General features: G+C 38.1%; 2 protein-coding genes across 2 annotated transcripts; both read left to right on the top strand.

Moving 5' to 3' along the window:
* Positions 1–744: 744 nt before the first annotated feature.
* Positions 745–18,594, top strand: LOC125852160 (E3 ubiquitin-protein ligase HAKAI homolog). The gene is made up of 3 exons (XM_049531888.1): positions 745–1,112; positions 16,447–16,505; positions 17,186–18,594. The coding sequence occupies exons 1-3, from the start codon at positions 861–863 to the stop codon at positions 18,363–18,365; spliced, it is 1,491 nt and encodes a 496-aa protein (XP_049387845.1). The 5' UTR covers positions 745–860; the 3' UTR covers positions 18,366–18,594.
* Positions 10,870–11,352, top strand: LOC125852168 (E3 ubiquitin-protein ligase HAKAI homolog). The gene has a single exon (XM_049531898.1). It carries the CDS (start codon positions 10,961–10,963, stop codon positions 11,279–11,281), a length of 321 nt encoding a protein of 106 aa, XP_049387855.1. The 5' UTR covers positions 10,870–10,960; the 3' UTR covers positions 11,282–11,352.
* Positions 18,595–19,121: the final 527 nt, after the last annotated feature.

Here is a 19,121-nt window from a genome sequence, read left to right on the forward strand (position 1 = left end):
AACAAATAAAATTGAGAAAGTGTATCTAGCAAATTTGAGTGCTTTGTTAACCCCTCCAAATGAATGTTTGATGTGAGATAGAGCGGCTTACCCTAAAATCAATGCATTTAGCAAATTAAGATATTGTTGATACAATTAGGTTGAACGAATAGATATAGTGTATTCAAGTAGATTGTGCGAAAAAATACAACAAAATCATCGTGTCAACCGATATAACATGACTTCCAGAAAACTGTGAGCACTAATATAACATAAATTTCAGAAAAATGTATCACTAATATAACAAATTTTAAAATTGATGTTATGTTTGCTAATTTGTCAAACGATCATTGTGTGAGTTTCTTGATTTCCCTTTGCTACAAATTTCAAGTTTCATCAACACTACATTCCCCATTAAGTTGTTTCATCATTAAATAATTAATACTCCCTCCATTTCATATTAATTAAATTTTTGAGGCATTTTCCATTTTCCAAATTAACTTAATTGTTCAATTTTCAAGACTACTTTTAAAATATTTTTCCAATTTTACCTTTCATTTGGATTTTCAATATGATGACGTCAATAAATTTGACAATAATTAATAAGGGTAAAAATGAAAAATTATATTTAATTTATATCTTAATCTACTTTTTTTTAAAGGATATGAAACATCTCAAAAATTTAATTCGATATGAAATAGAGGAAGTAAATATTTAAGAACATAAAAGTCGGTTAATAATTTAGGATATTTTGGTTCTTCAATATTTAGCACGGAACATTCATGCTTCGCCTATAGTATAGTTCGTTCTATAGATACACAAATATATTATTTGGGGCTTAATCCTTGAGTCGCCTGAAGAAACAGAGTTGATCGGAAAAGATGCTTCAGATCCGTCTTAGCAAGCCAGCAAATGAGAGTGGTGGAGTTGCTAAGTGGTTGCCTCCTGAAACTGTTACAGTTGCTTGCCCTGATCATCTTGTTTTATCTGATCTTCCTGTAGCCAAGAGCGTTGGTACAGTAAATCCTGCATCTATGCTCAAAACTCTTGGCCGGAGGTCCCGTCGACAGCTTGCTGAACGAGTACATTTTTGTGTCTGCTGTGACTTTCCAATTGCTGTTTATGGACGTCTGGTGAGTGTACAATACAATCTTCAACCCTTAAATTTTTTCCCTAATTTTTCTAATTCTTGTTTATGGACGTTTGGTCACTAGTTAATACAAATTTCAACCCTTAAATTTTGCCCTAATTTTTGTGTCCGCCTCTGATTTTCTAATTATTAGTATTTGTGAATATCTGGTGTGTATAGAAAGTTCAAACGTTTACTTTTGCCCTAAGTTGCTCACTCTCCAAAAATGCAAGGATCCTACACATGTCTGATGACATTTTTGAAGAGTCGAGCAACCTAGCTTTTGCCTATGTTTATAGAGGCAACATATTTTTCAATCAATGATATTCATATTCCTACTATTAATAATGAGAGATCAGGACTAGGCTACCTGGTGGCTGCTGCTATTTAGTACTCCTTTCTTTTAAAGATGAAGTAAGAAGAATTCTTTAATGGCGTCTGGTGGATGCAGAAATGTGAAGTATATATATATCTAGGAAATTAAAACAGAGAGATTTAGACTAAAAGGATAGGGAGCTGACAAAATCTAAGAGGTACTCTTGGGAGCCTACCGGTGTAAAGTTATGCCAACGGAATAAGTTTAAAATACACCTAGATTTTACCGAGTGCATGCGAATTAATACACCATCTATTTCTTTTTAAACATATGCTCCAAAATATACTGGTTGATATCATCCTCTATATCTTTCTGATGTATTTTTTTATCAACTTTCCAAAATCTCCGGCTCTCATAGGCATCCTTTTGTATGTCATAACCCAAGAACTTCCAAAATTAGAGGAAAATATTCCAAATGTCTGCAACTACTGGGCAGTGTAGGAAGAGGTGTTTAGTTTCTAGACATTGATGGTACATGTAGGCTATATCATCTGTTCACTATCTGAATGTTCCTCCTGCTAACGTTATCCTGTGGCAGGCTTCATAGATTGGTGCCCAAGGAAAAAAATTGAGTTTGGGGTAATTTTATAATAATCCCTTGTGAACTTTATAAAAATAAAACTAAAAAATTATCCCGTATGAACTTCCAAAGCCATTGCTCAACATTCCCAATCTGAGGCAGTGAAGATTTTAGCCTACCTTCACTACGAATAACTCCTTTTGTGTTGCCCCAACTTATTCTACCATTGTGTGGTTAGATAAAGTGAAGGACTGCAGTATTTGTAACAAAATCAACAGTTCCTTAAGTTCCTTCTAAATTGTAGATCCCATACGACATTATGCCTGTTATGTGCAGTGGAGGAATCAACATTGAGGCTATTTGAAATAAATTTGATCTAGAGAGCCATGGGTCTTTTTAAATTTTGATATGATTTTCCTGAAACCCATCTTGTATGTGATATTCTAAGAGAAATCATCCCATAAATTCCTGATGTGAGAAGAATCCCACGTCTCCCATTCACAATCACCGAGTATTTGACTGTGGTAATGCAAAATCTAATTCATATAACCCATCTTTCTCCAAAGCCCATTGTATTTTGCACACTCAACAAATAGGATCAATTTACTTTATCAAAATCCCTTTCACACGTCAAGTTTGCATAGAAGTCCAAGAGTTTGTCTTTCGTTTCTAGTCAAGCACTTCATTTGCAATCAGTGTTGCATCAATGATCTTTCTGACTTGAATGAAAGCACTTTGATGTCCTGAGACTAGTTTGTCAATCACCTTTTTCAGTATCTCTGCTAGGTGTTTTACAGCTATCTTATACACACTACCAAATTGTAATCAGTGTTGCATCGAAATGTTTGTTGTTATAGAGGAAACACGCTTGGGAATTCTTTTTTACTTATATCAGTGTATCCAACTAAATTGAGAAAGTGTATCCAGCAAAATTGAGTGCTTTGTTTAAAACCTCCAAACGAATGTTGTATGTGAGACAGCGGACTTGCCCTAAAATAATGTATTCAACAAAATTAATATATTGTTGATAAGAATAGAAGTTGGATTTGGAGGCTACCATTATCACTGGAAGAGTATTTGGAGAGGACTGATCCCCACCAAAGTGAAATGCTTCACTTGGTTAGTCATCAAAAGAGCCTGCTTAACTCAAGAAGTCCTACAGAAGAAAGGAATGCAACTAGTCCCTAGATGTTTCCTATGCAATTTGACAGGGCAAACTAATAAACACCTATTCCTACACTACAAATTCACTACACAGATCTGGGAGCTTTTCCTCTACATCACAGGCTTCAGTTGGACTATGCTAGAACACACTTCTGATCTTTCTAGTTGCTGGATCAGAAGGGGGGTTAGCAACATTCAAAAGAAGTGGTGGAAGCTAATACCATCATGCATATGGTGGTCAGCGTGGAAGGAAAGAATTGGAGATGTTTTGAAGGTAGATCTAATTCCATTCGCAAAGTAAAATGGAATTATTTAGTATCCTATTTTTTGGTGTAAATAGCTCTGTATAGAAGTTGTAGATCAAATTATTCATAGGGAGCTTGTAATTTTGGTTAGGGCTGTAGATTTTTGAAGGTGGACAACATGCCCTTAATACTGTAGGATACAACTTTTCCAATTTTAAAAAAAGTAAAAAAAAAGAAGAAGATATTATTGATACAATTAAGTTGAGCGAATAGATATAGTGAATCCAACTAGATTGAGCGAACAAATACAACAAAATTGTCGTGTCACTCATACAACATGAGTTTAAGAAAGTTGTATCAGTGATACAACGCGAAAATGCATCAGTGATACAACATGAATTTCAGAAAGATGTATCAGTGATGCGACAAACTTCTAAACTGATGCTACTTTTGATAATTAGTCAAACAATCATTATGTTTGGTAATTAGGCACTTAAGTACCAATATTTATGAAAATTCCTCTATGTTGTAGTATATATAAAGGCCTAATCCGTTTAACATGAATCCTAAAATCGAGCATATCAAAATCAAGACAGTGAAACATCAAGACCCATGTCCATAAATAACTGCGAAGGGGTTTATTGATTTTTCTTCGCTGCAATTTTCAAGTTTCAGCACAGAAGAACAAAGGGACGAACACCTCTCTTCTCCGGTAATCCCCTAAAAACATTTCAACCATTTAACACACAGTTTATGCGTGGTGTAAACAAAAAGGAATTACAACTACATCCACCTCTAACTTGTTTAATTAATAAATATATAAGGACTTAAAAGTCGATTATATTTTAGGTATATTTTCGTCATTCAACATTTTTTTTTGAGAAAGTTAACTGGTATTATAAACAAAAGGAGTACACCAATAGTGTGCTCCTACATAGTTACATCAAAAGTATGAAAGGACAGCCCAAAACAAAATCTATCTCCTATATTCCTTTAAACTGTCTAGAAATAGGTTAATTTTCCCTATATCCTTAGGTACAGAATGTATACACCTAAAGTAAAAAGTTGCTAAACAGTTCATCTTTATACTTTGGAAGGGAATGTTCTTGTTCTCAAAACATCTCTGGTTTCTCTCCTTCCAGATTGTCCACCAGATGCAAGAAGGGACAATCTTCCATCTCTCCTTGTGTTCTGACTGATTTCCATCTCTATTCCAGCATGCTAGTACTTCTGAAGTATGCCTTGGCATGGCCCATCCAATACCCCTCAGATTGATGAACCATTGCCATAATTTTCCAGTCACTTTACACTGCAGAAAAAGATGATTTACTGTCTCTGTTTCAGCTTCACAAAAAAAACATCTAGAGCATAACTGCCTGCCCCTTTTCATAAGGTTGTCCTGGGTCAGAACTGCTTGACTTGCAACTAGCCAAGTAAAACAGGCCACTTTATGAGGTATCTTCCCTTTCCAGATCATCTTCCATGGCCACCATTCCTTGGTTTCTATTGAGATATTCAGCATCTTGTAGGCTGCTTTCACTCTGAACTTGCCACCTTTGTCCAAACTCCATAATAGTTTGCCTTCCTCAAAATTGAGACTCTTAGCTTGTTCCAAGGTATTGTAGAACTGGATCATTCTCTCCACTTCCCAGTCATTGAGGAGTCTTCTGAAGGATAGATTCCAACCTTGTGCATTTGTGATCTCTGAAATAGTAGCTAGCTTCTGTTGATTGAGATTGTAAATGTCTGGAAACAGTTGCCTCAGAGGTGTTTGCCCCACCCATATATCATTCCAGAACATGGTCTTTCTGCCATTACCCACTTTGATCACAGAATTACCCCACATTTTTGGCCACTGATTTCTGATAGTCCTCCATAGTCCCCTTTCATAAGGAGTTTTAATTGCCTGAGTAGTCCATGGTCCTTCCCTACCATGTCTTGCAATGATGATTTTCTTCCATAGGCCCTGCTCATCTGCTGCCAGTCTCTATAGCCATTTTAACAGAAGGCTCTTGTTTTGTGCTTTCAGATTCTTAATTCCTAAACCTCCCTCTTTTTTGGATGTTATGACAACCTCCCACTTAACCAAATGGTGCTTCTTCTCCCCTTCACCATTTCCTTGCCAAAGAAAGTTTCTCCTGATAGCATCCAACTTTTTGATTATCTTCCATGAATGGGGAAAAGGGACATCATGTAAGTTGGCATGGCATCAAGAACACTATTGATCAGTGTGACTCTGCCACCCAAAGATAAATATTGACTTCTCCAGTTAACTAGCTTCTTTTCACACCTTTCCACCACAGAGTTCCATATGTTCATGGACTTACTCTTAGCTCCCAATGGCATTCCAAGATAGGTGGTGGGAAACTCTCCTATCTTACCACCTAAAATGTTTGCCAAAGTACTGATTTCTGGAACTTCATTCATAGGAAAGATAAAACTCTTTTCCCAATTTATATGAAGTCCAGAAACTGCTTCAAATAGGATGAAGATAACCCTTAGGTGTTTTAGTTGTTCCTTCTCTGCTTCACAAAAAACCAAGGTGTCGTCAACATATTGTAAATGGGAAATAGACACTCCCAGGGAGTTTTCTTCATTCACAATGAAACCCCTGATTCTGTTATTCACCTGAGCACTCTTCAGCATGTCTCTTAAACCTTCCATGGCCAAAATGAAAAGAAAAGGAGACAGGGGGTCTCCTTGTCTCAACCCTCTCTCAGAAGAGAAGAAACCAGTTGGAGAGCCATTTATCAAAACTGAAAACTTCACTGTAGTTATGCAGAACCTCATCCATTTTATCCATGTGTTGCCAAACCCCATCCTCCTTAATGTTCTCCACATATGTTCCCAATTCAAATGATCATAAGCTTTTTCTATGTCTAGCTTGCATAGAATTCCTGGAGCTTTGGATCTGTATCTCATGTCCACACATTCATTAGCCACCAATATTGCATCCATAATTTGCCTGCCCTTTATGAATGCCATTTGTTGTTCATCCACTAGTTTTGACATAACTTTCTTGAGTCTCTCTGCTAAAATCTTTGATATGATTTTGTAGATACTCCCAATCAAGCTAATTGGCCTAAAATCTTTCAATTCAGATGCTCCAAACTTCTTGGGGATCAGGGCTATGAAAGTGGCATTGAAACTTTTTTCAAAGTAGCCCTGGTCATGAAAATTCTGGATGGCAGCTACCACTTCTTGTTTTATCTCTTCCCAACACTGTTTGAAAAAGGCCATTGTGAAACCATCAGGGCCTGGTGCCTTATCCCCTGTACATGAGAACACACAGTTTTTAATTTCCTGCTCTTCAAATTGGGCTTGCAGGGCTGCATTATCTTCTTCATCTATCCTGGCTTGAACTCTGGGGTTGAACTGAGGTCTCCAGAATTCTGTCTCATTGTAAAGTTTTTGGTAGAAGGTTGTAACTTCATCTCTGATCTCAGTTGGTTCAGTCACACTGGACCCATTTATGATCAGTTTATCAATGTTGTTATACCTCTTGTGACAATTAGCAGTTCTATGGAAGAACTTGGTATTCATGTCCCCTTCTTTGAGCCACAATGCCCTAGATCTTTGCCTCCAAGCCACTTCCTCTCTCTTGGCATTTTCTTCAAACTCCACTGTCAATACTGCTCTTAAATAGGACTCATCATCTAATAGGATTCTCTGATCTTGTATCTGGTCCAGTTCAGCCAGCTGGTTAAGGATGCTTTGTTTTTGCATACCTAGGTTGCCCTGTACTGTTTTACTCCATTCTTTCAACTTGACTTTCAGTAACTTTAGCTTGCAAGCTAAAATATAATTTGGTTTTCCCACATAAATTTCGGAGTTCCACCATTCTTTAACTCTTTCTTTAAAGTCTTTAGTTTGCAGCCACCAGTTCTCAAACTTAAAATTTGAGGTTGATCTCTCCCAATTACCACATTCCAACAACAATGGATTGTGGTCGGAAGTTACTTTAGGTAAGATTGATTGTTTGATCTTTCTAAAAGTTACTTCCCATTCCTCGGATATCAGGAATCTATCTAATCTTGCTGCGATGTCATATCCATCCCCTTTCCTCCATGTGAATCTGCCACCTACAAGAGGTAAGTCTTGCAGTTCCATGTCCTCTATAAATTCAGAAAATTCTTCCATCTCCTTGTTGAGTCTGTTGCAATTTTTCTTCTCTGAAGGGAATCTCACTACATTAAAATCCCCAGCCACCACCCAAGGTCCATTAAATAGACCCCTCACTGCCCCCAGCTCTCCCCATACTTCTTCTCTTTCTTGTCTACTATTTGGGGCATAGACACCTGGCAAATGCCATCCCAAATCTTGTGCTTTCCCTGTGAACTTACAAGTGATGTTGTAAGCCCCTACTTCACATACTTCCCCCTCCCAGATACTACTATCCCACAGGATAATGATACCACCTCTTGTCCCCCGTGCCTCTAGTTGTGCATATTTCACCTTCCTATTTGCCCACAAATCTTTTACAATCCCACTTATATCTCCACTGATTTTTGACTCCTGGAAACAATACACATCTGCCCTCCATGTATTTATCAAGTTTTTGAGTTGCAGCCTCTTACTTGGATCATTGAGGCCCCTTACATTCCATGAGACTATCATAACCTTCATTAAGATCATCTATAAAGCATCCCCCCCTACTCCTTGTACCATAACTCACAAAATTACTCTTTGGTTCCAAATTCTTGAGTTCCTTTGGGACCTTTCCCACTGGAGTAATAGGAACTATTGCTCCCTCTGCCTTTTTAATAGTTTGTCTTTTACTGTCGATTGCCATAAAGAGGTTCAAAGCCACCTCTTCGCATCCAATGAAGTGTACCCCAAATTCTTTACTGAGTCTGATTATGTTTTCCTGGACCCATGAAGAAATTTCATTCTCTGCTGATGTATCAGTTCCATGCTCATTAGAGTTCAGTGGTAAGATATCTTCAATTGTGCCTTCCCCGTTTGCCTTCTGCTCCAATTGCATGTCGCTCACTGTTTGTATCTCCTGATCTGTTCTTTCCTCTGTTTGGATAATGAGCATATCGTCATCATCACTCAGGTCTGCGACAAACTCGAGATTGTTTCCCTCGTCTCCCAATTCAAAAGGAATTAGGACACCTTCTCTACCCTGTTCCATTAGAATTCTGCAATTTGCTTCTATTTCATCACGCAAAGGCTCAGAAAGCCTTTCACTGTCTCTAGGCTTCTTTTTTATTTGAGCTGCATCTTTATCCGTTGCTTTTCTTCCCTCCTGATCTCCGCTGGACTTGTTTGAAGCTCCCGTGTCTTGATTTCCCAGTTTCTCAAATCTGTTATTTGTTGTTATACGAGATAGGTTTGCTTGTATCTCAATGTTAACTATGTCAAGACTTTGGGCTGCATTATTCTTCTGCTGTTGCCTTTTTGGGCCTAAAAAATTTGGGCCCAAATTTTCTTTTCTCTCAAGCTGGCCTGCTACCGCTAATAAAGGCCCTATGCCTTTACTGTTTGCCTCACGTGTAGAGTCACGTGCTCTCCAATTCAAATTTTTGCCAGCTGTTGATGTACCCACGTGGTGATCTGACTCTTCCACAGATTTTAACATTAAAGGGGGAAAGAAACCCTTGTTGCCCATCGGTCCATAATGTTGTTCCTCTCTCCTCGTCGCCTCCTTTCGGAAAGTCACCGGTGCTTCACACCAGATCGGCACTGTATACACAAAACCCTCACTGGTGATTTCAATCTCCTTCGGGACCATCTTCCCATCACCCTTCACCTTGATGCGTGCCCAGTGCAAGTGATTTTTGAGGGTCGTTTCTTCCTCTGCTTCGATGAAACCCCCACACTGGTCTCCGATAAGCTTGAAGACTTTATGGGACCATAGGTTTAGGGGTAAACCCAGCACTCTTATCCACACCCAGTCTCTTGCTATAGCTTCCGGCCAGCAACCTGTGATTGGGCTCCACCACTCTAGGTTCAGAGGCATCTTCTTCCAGACCCATGTTCCTGCCATGACATGCTCTGCAGCAACTTTTGTGGGTAGCTCGAAAAGGAAGTGCCCGTCGTTTATAGCGAAGACGCTGACTCCTATGGCTGACTTCCAAGTGTTGCAAGCCCACCTTCTTACGTCATTAAGGGTTGGTAAATCTCGAGTTGTGGTCTGGAATTTACCGACAATGCATCTCTTGAGGAGATCTGTCTCCGATGTCGGTGTTACGTTCACCACCTTTAGATGGTCACCTTCCACCAGTATGTGCGCCTTCTTCGTGGATTCTGTCGTCCACCTATTGTTCCTTAATGCGTCCTTGAAGGATACTCCCAGTGCCTTCCCTTTGTTAAATTGTGTTTTCTGCTCTGTTGTAGGCTCGTAGGTGAATTTTGCTATTTTATGAGCGATGTTTCCCCAACCCGTGTTGTAAGATGATTCCGGTGTAATGATGACTGCTTTGTTTTGTCCTTGAATAGCAATAAAACTGATATATCTGCCCTTTTCGTTGTATTTAAGGGTGCAAAAGAAATCCGAGTACAAGTCCTTTACTTTCCATCTTTTGACCGAGTCCCCTTTGACCTTCGACGCCTCAATAAATACTGAAATCAGCCATCTCAGGACTTTAATGCTAATCTTCGCTCTTCTCACTAAATTCCTGCTACGTTCAGTCCACTCGTACCATGTTTCTGCTCCTTCTTTACATCTGGTGATTTCATAAGACTTGAAACCTGCGTTATAAAAGATGGTGTTTTCCCCCATTGATAAGATTCCGGCCAAAGTTGCCGGAAAAGCCCCCAAATGTGTGATAAAAGTACAACTTTATGTTGAAAGTTGGCTAACCTCGAAAATCGTGTCTGAGAGCATTTTTTTAAAAAGTATCTATTTAATCTCATAAACTATTCAACATTTAACATGGAACATACATGCTTTTATAATATAGATAAATAGATAGATAGATATAGATTTGCTTTCTATTTTCATTTGGTTGTTTTTGGGTCAGCCAACTTTGGCCGATTGGACAAGTTATTTTTCATTTCATCAATTAATAAAATAAACCTGAGCGGCCCAGAAGTTTTTTTTTTTTAAAAAATACAACAATGACGAAAACATTAAAAACATTTAAGTGTATTATTCAATTACCAAATGTGACAAAAAAAATGCTTAGTTAAAGAATCTAAGTTGAAATTAGAAAATCGCGAGAAACATGAAAAAAAGATTATATTAATTTTATTACTAATTACTACTCCCTCCGTCCCATTTTATGTGAGATAGTTTGACTCGACTGAGAGTTTAAGAAAGAAATGAAGACTTTTAAAACTTGTGTTCCAAAATGAATGACAGAAATTTGCGTGGCTGTAAGTCATTTAATTAAGGGTAAAATAGACATTGTATAGTTAAATTGTTACTTAATATAGAAATGTGTCATTCTTTTTGGGACTGACTAAAAAGAAAAGTAAGTCACATAATTTGGGACGGAGGGAGTAATAATTTATATAAATAGCTAGTAGTTCATATTATTTGGGGGCTTAACCCTAGAGCCGCCTGAAGTAGGGTAGAGAAACAGAGTTAATCGGTAAAGATGCTTCGGATCCTGCTTAACAAGCGAGCAAATGAGAGTGGTGGAGTTGTTCAGAGGTTGCCCCCTGAAACTGTTAAAGTTGTTTGTCCTGATCATCTTGTTTTAGCTGATCTTCCTGTAGCCAAGAGCCTTGGTTCAGTAAATCCTGCATCTCTGCTCAAAACTGTTGGCCGGAGGTCCCTGCGCCCGCCTGGTAAACGAGTACATATTTGTATCTGCTGCGACTTTCCAATTGCTGTTTATGGACATCTGGTCAGTATACAATACAATCTTCAACCCTTTAACTTTTGCCCTAATTTTTGTGTCTGTTGGACTTCCTAATTGCTATTTATGGACCTCTGGTGATTATAGAATGTTCAGTGTTTTAACCTTTTTTCCCTAAGTTGCTTGGACTCTCCAAAAATGTTGTCATAGCCGCATCGGATCCTCCAAAAATGCACTACTGTTGAAAGAGACTACACACACCCGATCCTACACACACCCAATGACATTTTTGAAGGGTCCTACTCCATTGTTCTAAAGGCAACATATTCTTTAATGAATGATATTCATAATCCTACTATTACTTCTCAATACTGATTGTTTCCACCAACTAATAAGAGGTCAGGACTAGGCTACCTTCTGGCTGCTGCTACTTAGTACTACTTTTTTTTTAATACATGAAGTAACAAGAATTCATTAATGGCGTCTGGTGGATGCAGAAATCAAAAGTACTAGGAAATTAAAACAGAGAGATTTAGACTAGAAGGATAGGGAGCTGACAAAATCTAAGAGGTACTCCTAGCTTTTACGGAATAAGTTTAAAATACACCTAGCTTTTACAGAGTGCAGGGGAATTGAAACACTGTCAATTCCTTTTTGACCATATACACCAAAATATACTGGTTGGTATAATCTGCCAGATCTTTCTATGTTTTTGTTCATCAACTTTCCAAAATCTCCGGCTCTCATAGGCATACTATTGTATGTCGTAACTCAAGAAAATCCAAAATTAGAGGAAAATATTCCAAATGTCAGCCGCTACTTGGCAGAGTAGGAAGAGGTGTTTCATGTTTGTTGGTGACCAGACATTGATGGTACATGCAAAATCTATTTGCTATCTGAATTTTTATCCGGCTAACACTATACTGTGGTAGGCTTCATAGATTGCTGCCCAAGGAAAAAATTTGAGTTTGGGGGTAGTTTTAAACATATTCCACATGAACCTTACCAAAAAAAAAAAAATAAAAAAAATCCTGTATTAGCTTCCAAAGCCATTGACCAACATTCCCAATCTGAGTTAGTGAAGATTTGTAGCCTACCTTCACTGTGAATACCCCCCTTTTGTGTTGCCCCAACTTATACCATCATTTGTGTGGTTCGGGGAGGTGAGGACTGCACTATTTGTAATAAAATTAACAGTTCCTTTAGTTCCTTCTAATCTGTAGATCCCATAGGGCATTATGTCTGTTCTGTGCAATGGAGGAATCAACATTTGAGGCAATTTGAAATAAATTTGGGAAATCTAGCATCAGAGGTGATTTAGGGAGAGCCATGGATCTTTCCAAATTTTGATATGATTTTCCTGAAACCATCTTTTATGTGATTATTCTAAGAGAAATCATCCCATAAGTTCCTGATGGTACTTCCATAATCCAATACCATGAGAAGCCCTAGATAATTTACAGCAGTTATTTTGTGAGCCATGTTTTGCTCCGACTACTTGCTTCTGAAGAGCATCATCACTTTGTCTATATCTGCATAGCCACTTCATGAACATGCATTTGTTGTGAGTTGTCAGATATTTGATCCCCAAGCGTCCTACCTGTTTTGGCATCTTGGCAGTTACCCATTTTATTAACTGAAATTTGTGCCCCTTACTGTTGCTTTCCCAAAAGAATGATCTCCTGATTATGCCAAATTATTGCACCCCCCATTTTTGGTATTTGAATGAGTGACATCAGATGAGTAGGAATACTAATATCATAGCGAGTGTTCCTCCCATTAATAAGTATCGCAGTTGTCAAGTAACCATTTTTTCCTCTAACTTCTCAATGAATCTATTTTATGTCTCTACATATTTGAATTTGGTCCCTAATGGGGCATCCCCAGGTAAGTTGTTGGTAAATGACCAGTGTTGCAACAGAGAATTCCTGCCAGTTCCACTAATTTTGGAACATCATCGACATTATATAATGTGCTTTTGAGCCTATTAATCTGTAATCCAGTGAGAGCTTCAAATATAGACGGGGTAAGGTTGGGATATAAAATATGTGATCTCTCAGCGCCACAAAAGATGAGAGCATCATCAGCATAAAGTAGGTATGACACCTCCACAGTTCCACCAGGGTTTATTCCAACTTCAAATCCTTTGATCTGGTGAAGTTCTCTGGATTATTTAGTAATATGCTGAGCCCCTCCTTAGCCAAAATGAAAAGAAAAGTTGAGAGCTTGCCTTATGACCTTTCTCGGTGAGAAGAATCCCACAGGTCTCCCGTTCACAATCACCGAGTATTTGACTGCGGTGCAAAATCTAATCCATATAACCCATCTTTCTCCAAAGCCCATTTTATTTCGCACAGTCAACAAATAGGATCAATTCCCTTTTGCACATCAAGTTTGCATAGAAATCTAAGAGTTTGTCTTTTGTTTCTAGTGAAGCACTTCATTTGCAATCAGTGTTTGCATCAATGATCTGTCTGACTTAAATGAAAGCACTTTGGTGTCCTGGGACTAGTTTGTCAATCACCTTTTCAGTATCTCTGCTAGGGGTTTTGCAACTACCTTATATACACTATCAATCACATTAATAGGTTTGATAGGACTGAGTTCAATTGTACCTTCCCTTTAGGAATAAGTGTAATGAAGGCTATGTTGCTCGGGCACAACTGCAGGTGTTTGACACGGGTACGGATCTAGAGATCTGATTCTTCATGATCATAATTTTTAGATTCAGGATACAAATCCAGATATGGTTACGGATGTGGCGATTCGGCTAAAAATAATTCAAATATCTGAAAATATAGGTATAAAAATGTAAATTAAGTGTTCTCAATTCTTTCTATTTATGTTTTCAAATAATCTCTATTTGGCTCCTTTAAGTAATATTTTTTCTATCTATTATAGAGAATTGATTCGTTCCCTAATCATGTGATTACTGTTAGAAAAAATACATACTTATGTATCATAGGTTATATAGAAGTTTCTTGAGTACTTTATAATGGTCTTGGGCCACTCCACCTAAAGTATTGTAAGTCTTAAAGAATATGATACAGTGGATTATGATGAAGTTGAATTAGAAGTCTGGTTTATCTGTTCTTCGGTTGAACAACACAATCTTAACGAAGTTCCAAGTCTAACCTAGGTAAGCAAGCATGTCATAGATCTATATCTAACTTCGATAGCATACCTTTCATACCAGCCCCTTTCATAAACTGACCACTAGATAGATCGATTCCTGATGACCTGATCTGTGAAAGTCCCAGCTGCAAATGACCTCTCACGCGCCGTCATGCTCCAACGGTAGTCAGCATCGGCAAACGCACCAACATCACACGCCGACAAGTGAAGAACTTTTTAGGCAGTTTCCAACCTCGTTCTTTTTCTTTAGAGGTCGACACCTTCCAGAAATCTTCATTCAAAATTTCAAGCGTACATGACATAAAATAGTTTCCCTGTTTTTGTCCATACAGTCCCACTGTCTACTATCCCTTATTACTATAATTCCTCCCTTGGTAACACACACTGTTAGTTTTGCCCAATTAAACCCACCTATTAACCCAAATGTGATGTATTAAACTGGATATCCATACCTCAAGTTTCGTTTCTTGATGGCATATTGCGAATCAAAGATTTGAGAATCTCTCTTTTGCTCAACTTGTTCAACCCCTGAACTTAATATTTAAGCTTCATCCTGAGAATGCTTTTTGGTGCCTACCCCTCATCTTTCTACCCCACTCCATAATTTATACCACATTTGAGTCTGTTCTAGTTAGGGGTGAGCATACATATTGAAAATACGGACAAAACCGAATTAATTCGGTTTCGGTGTTATTTTAAATAAAACTTCGATATTCGATATTGTTCTTCGGTTTAACCAAAGTTTTCATTACATGAACCCAAAATACCAAAACCTGGCAGTAACTAAGCTTTGGTTCAAATCAAAAGCCAAAGCTGCAGTTGGCCCCTTCCCTTCCAATTCGGAACACCCACATGAGGAGCCACGCGAGTAGTGCCAGATGGCACAGCTGAGACAGTTTCATCTATTTTTACTTGTGATGTCTTGTGAAGTTCCTGCCATGTTCACTAAGCATGAACCATCTATCATAATCTTCACTAATATCAACAAATTCAAATGATTTCTCATCAGACAGTGTAATTTATTAGCCATCACTGGACAAATAATATTAGGTCAAAAAAAGCCATGAGAAAGTTCTAAGCTGGAAACCGAAAGAGGAAAAGTGGGATATGGAAGAAAGAAACTAGAGAGAAATCAATCTTCTTTTTACCAAAAAAAGGGACTCAAGTGGCCACTTTTTTGGTACTATACTAATATCAGTTACTGTTATGGGCATTCTTAGAATGACCACTACTTGATATCTCCCTCATGCCGTCACTTGGTTGAGAAAATATTTCCTTGTAAATCGCTAAGGGGTTGTTTGGTAGAGTGTATAAAAATAATGCTAAATAGAATGTATTAGTAATGCTTGCATTAGCAATGCATGTATTAGTTATGCTTGCATTAACTATACATAGATTATTTTTATGCATTGTTTGGTTTGATGCATTAAAAATAGAATGCATTGCATTTAAAAAATTATTTACAAAGATACCCCTCACTATTATGGTGGAAAAGATATAAAAAAAAAGGTATTGAGGGGCAATTGGGTCTTTAATTGAGTTAATGCATGCATTAAAACCATTGCATTGCTAATACCTAGAAATCCATGGTATTAGCAATACACACCTTAATACACAATAGAGTGTATTAGTTATACATAAGTTGAAAAAGAGTACCAAACAAGGTACTAGTAATACACAAGGTTAATGCAAGCATTATATTTTTTAATACACTCTACCAAACAACCCCTAAATCCTTTACATATATCTTCTATGTGATCTGCAGAACTCAACTGGCACCAAAGATGACCCCCTTCAAAAATAACTATTTCCTATTGTTTTATGTATGTCACATATTCCAGAACTTGTTTTCGTTTTAAAGATGATGCATTTATTGAATAACTTGTCCCCGTTTCATACACTAAGTGGTTAATGCTTTTCCTATTATCTTGTGTGTAATGTGGCAAGTCTGGCATAGCTTTTTCTTGTTATTACGAAATGTCTGTATGTCATACACTAACTGGGTTATGCTTTTGAAAGCTGGTGTATGACTTATGTTGGATGACATTATCAATGTTATGAACTGTTGGAACACACTATCACCTTTATATTTACTTCTCTCAACTACATTTCTAGTCAAAATGATCTTTACTATCTTCTTTTTGCAGAGTCCATGTGAACATATCTTCTGCTTAGATTGTGCCAGGAGCGACTCTCTCTGCTACCTGTAAGCATATATCCTATTTCTCCACTTTTAAGAGTGATATTATCATTGCTTTAGGATATAAAATTATCAACTATGTATCAAATATTATTTTGGACATCCTCACATTTAAAGATGGCAAGTCAAAAGGATTGCAAACAATATAGTGATTTATAAGGGATATGCTGCTGGTAACAGCATGGGGTACTATAAGGCGTGTATTTTAGATCTTGGCTGTTCTACTTAAACCTGAATTTCACATTGATATTTTGTCAGGTCATGTTTCAGTATCATATCTCTGTTTTTAGGCCTGAATTTTCCTTTTTTTTTTGTCGAGTAGACTAAAGGATTGACATCTTAGTTTTTTAGTCTAATCCTATATCAGCTTGGCTAGTTTTTGAAATACCATTTTATTAGAAATTCTCTTCCAAGTTAGAGAGATATTGCTCATTTGAAGAGTTTCATCAGCCCTTGTCGTGGCAGATGGTTGATTTTAACTCTGACTCGAAATTTGGAATCTCATCAAGAGCATTTATGATTGTCATGGTAAGCATCATCTGGAAAATTCTCACACATTCTTATTGAACTATATTGCTACTTAATTGTTAATGAGTAAGCTAGGTTGGTTAGTTTGGCTTTACCTGTTCCATACTTGTTTCTCTGATCTAATGATATGGAATCCAAACTACATTTTTCTTATTCAGCTGTGATGAACGCATTCAGAAGATTCAAACGATTAAAATGCTGGAAGGGGTCTATGTCTGCGCAGCTCCGCATTGTCTCAAGTCCTTTCTGAAGAAGACTGAATTTGAATCTCATATTCATGAGAATCACAGTGATCTCCTTAGTGCAGAGAAAGATGAAAACATTTCAGAATCTGCTAGTGCTAGGAAATCTGCAGCATCTGAATCTACAGTGCAAGCACCATCTAGGCCCATGTTTTCTCCTGGTTCAGGTTCCCAGGCACATGATCGTGAAGACAAAGCTCATCATTCTCAATCTATAGACCAACATCCTCCTAGGCCTTTTATGCAACAAAAGCCATCTTTCACTGGTTCAACCCAAAATCATCCACTAGAGCAACAGTCTGATAGTAATCCTCCTCCAGGCTTTGAAAGGCTTGGCATGCAGAATCGGCTACCTCAGCAAGGTTTTGATGTACAGCAGGGTTCATTCCGGCCAGACCCAAGTCACTTTCCAGACAAGCAGCAAGGGATTATGGGGAGTTCCCCTTTTTCTGAATTTCCAATGCATATGCAGCAACCTCATGGCTTTGCGGTGCCTATGAATTCGAATCCTGGTTTGGCTCCTCAATCTGGTTATCCTCAGTTCGCAACTGATGGAGCTCAACCATTTTATGGTGCTGCTTCATTTGAGATGCCTAGGCCAGACTCAACTCCTGAAAGGGGATCAGAACAAGGGTCTTTGCTAGGTTTTCCAACTGGTGCTGCAGGAAATATGAATTTTCCAGAAAATTACCCTCGGCCATGGAATATGGGGCAGCCGGCTGGGTCGTTTGAGCCCACTGCAGTTCAACCTTCCCCAGATGGTTATGTTAATGCTACTGATCCTCAAGGAAGAGCAGTATTTCTCCGAGGAGACTATGGAAGGAATGCCAGTGTAATGCCCTCAAACCTGCGACCTCCGCCTTCGGCCAACAGAGGATTGGAAGGTGGACAGAGTAGTAACTCCATGGACACCAGAGATAGCAAGGGTATACTGATGCCACAACCTATGCCCCTCCCACCACCCCCACCTATACCTCATCACATGTCGCAACTCCAGATAGGAGGCAGACAGTATTCTGGTGATACAACCCACGATGGACAGGGCTATGGTTGGCAACATGAAAAACGTGATAATTACGGAAGCAGCCAAGACTAGTTATGTTCTTGTTATTCCTCTATCGTTTCTTTTGTAAGAACAGTGCCCGTTTTGTGTTGCCTCAGTGTATTTTACTTTCTAAATATACCAACATTGTTTTGTTAAAACTGAAACGTTGGGTTCCCCGACATTTACCCAGCTTCTTGTTCAAACGCAAAAGTCTCATTCTGCTTATTCAGGATTTGCAGCTTCTGAATTGAGGCCAGAGTATGCAAACAAGAATTAACAATTTATTGCTGTAGTACAATTTTACATATCTAGCAGGCAAATCATGTTGCAAGCTTATAGCTTTGTCAAGACCTTACAATAGTTTGCTCTGCAGGAAAATGGATGTACATAATCAGCCAGATCTACCACTACGCTTCAATCCCAAGTTAGTTTTCGTATTGATTTAAGAGGAGAATTGAAACACGGGCAGAACTTCTTTCGTCCTGGTTCCAGATGTACACTGTCAGCTATTTATGTTAGATGATTTGAATGCTGGTTGTGTTTCTCTTGTATCCCAGCAACTGATGTTATGCTTGTGTTGACTTAGCTCATATTCCTATTATTCACGTACTTCCGAATATGCATCGAGTCCTAACGTGACCGGTTCTAAATGCTACTTTGATGAACATGTTATAGATTCTGATAAATTGTTTGCTGCTACTAATTTGCATCGTAAGCCACTGTAATAGAAAGGATTCAATCTTGTTTTGTTATTCTTATTGACCCTTCCTGCTAAAGTGCTCAACTTTTGGATACCTTATCGTAATA

This window comes from Solanum stenotomum, chromosome 1 (genome assembly GCF_019186545.1).
Source record: "Solanum stenotomum isolate F172 chromosome 1, ASM1918654v1, whole genome shotgun sequence".
In the NCBI taxonomy this organism is placed as follows: Eukaryota; Viridiplantae; Streptophyta; class Magnoliopsida; order Solanales; family Solanaceae; genus Solanum; species Solanum stenotomum.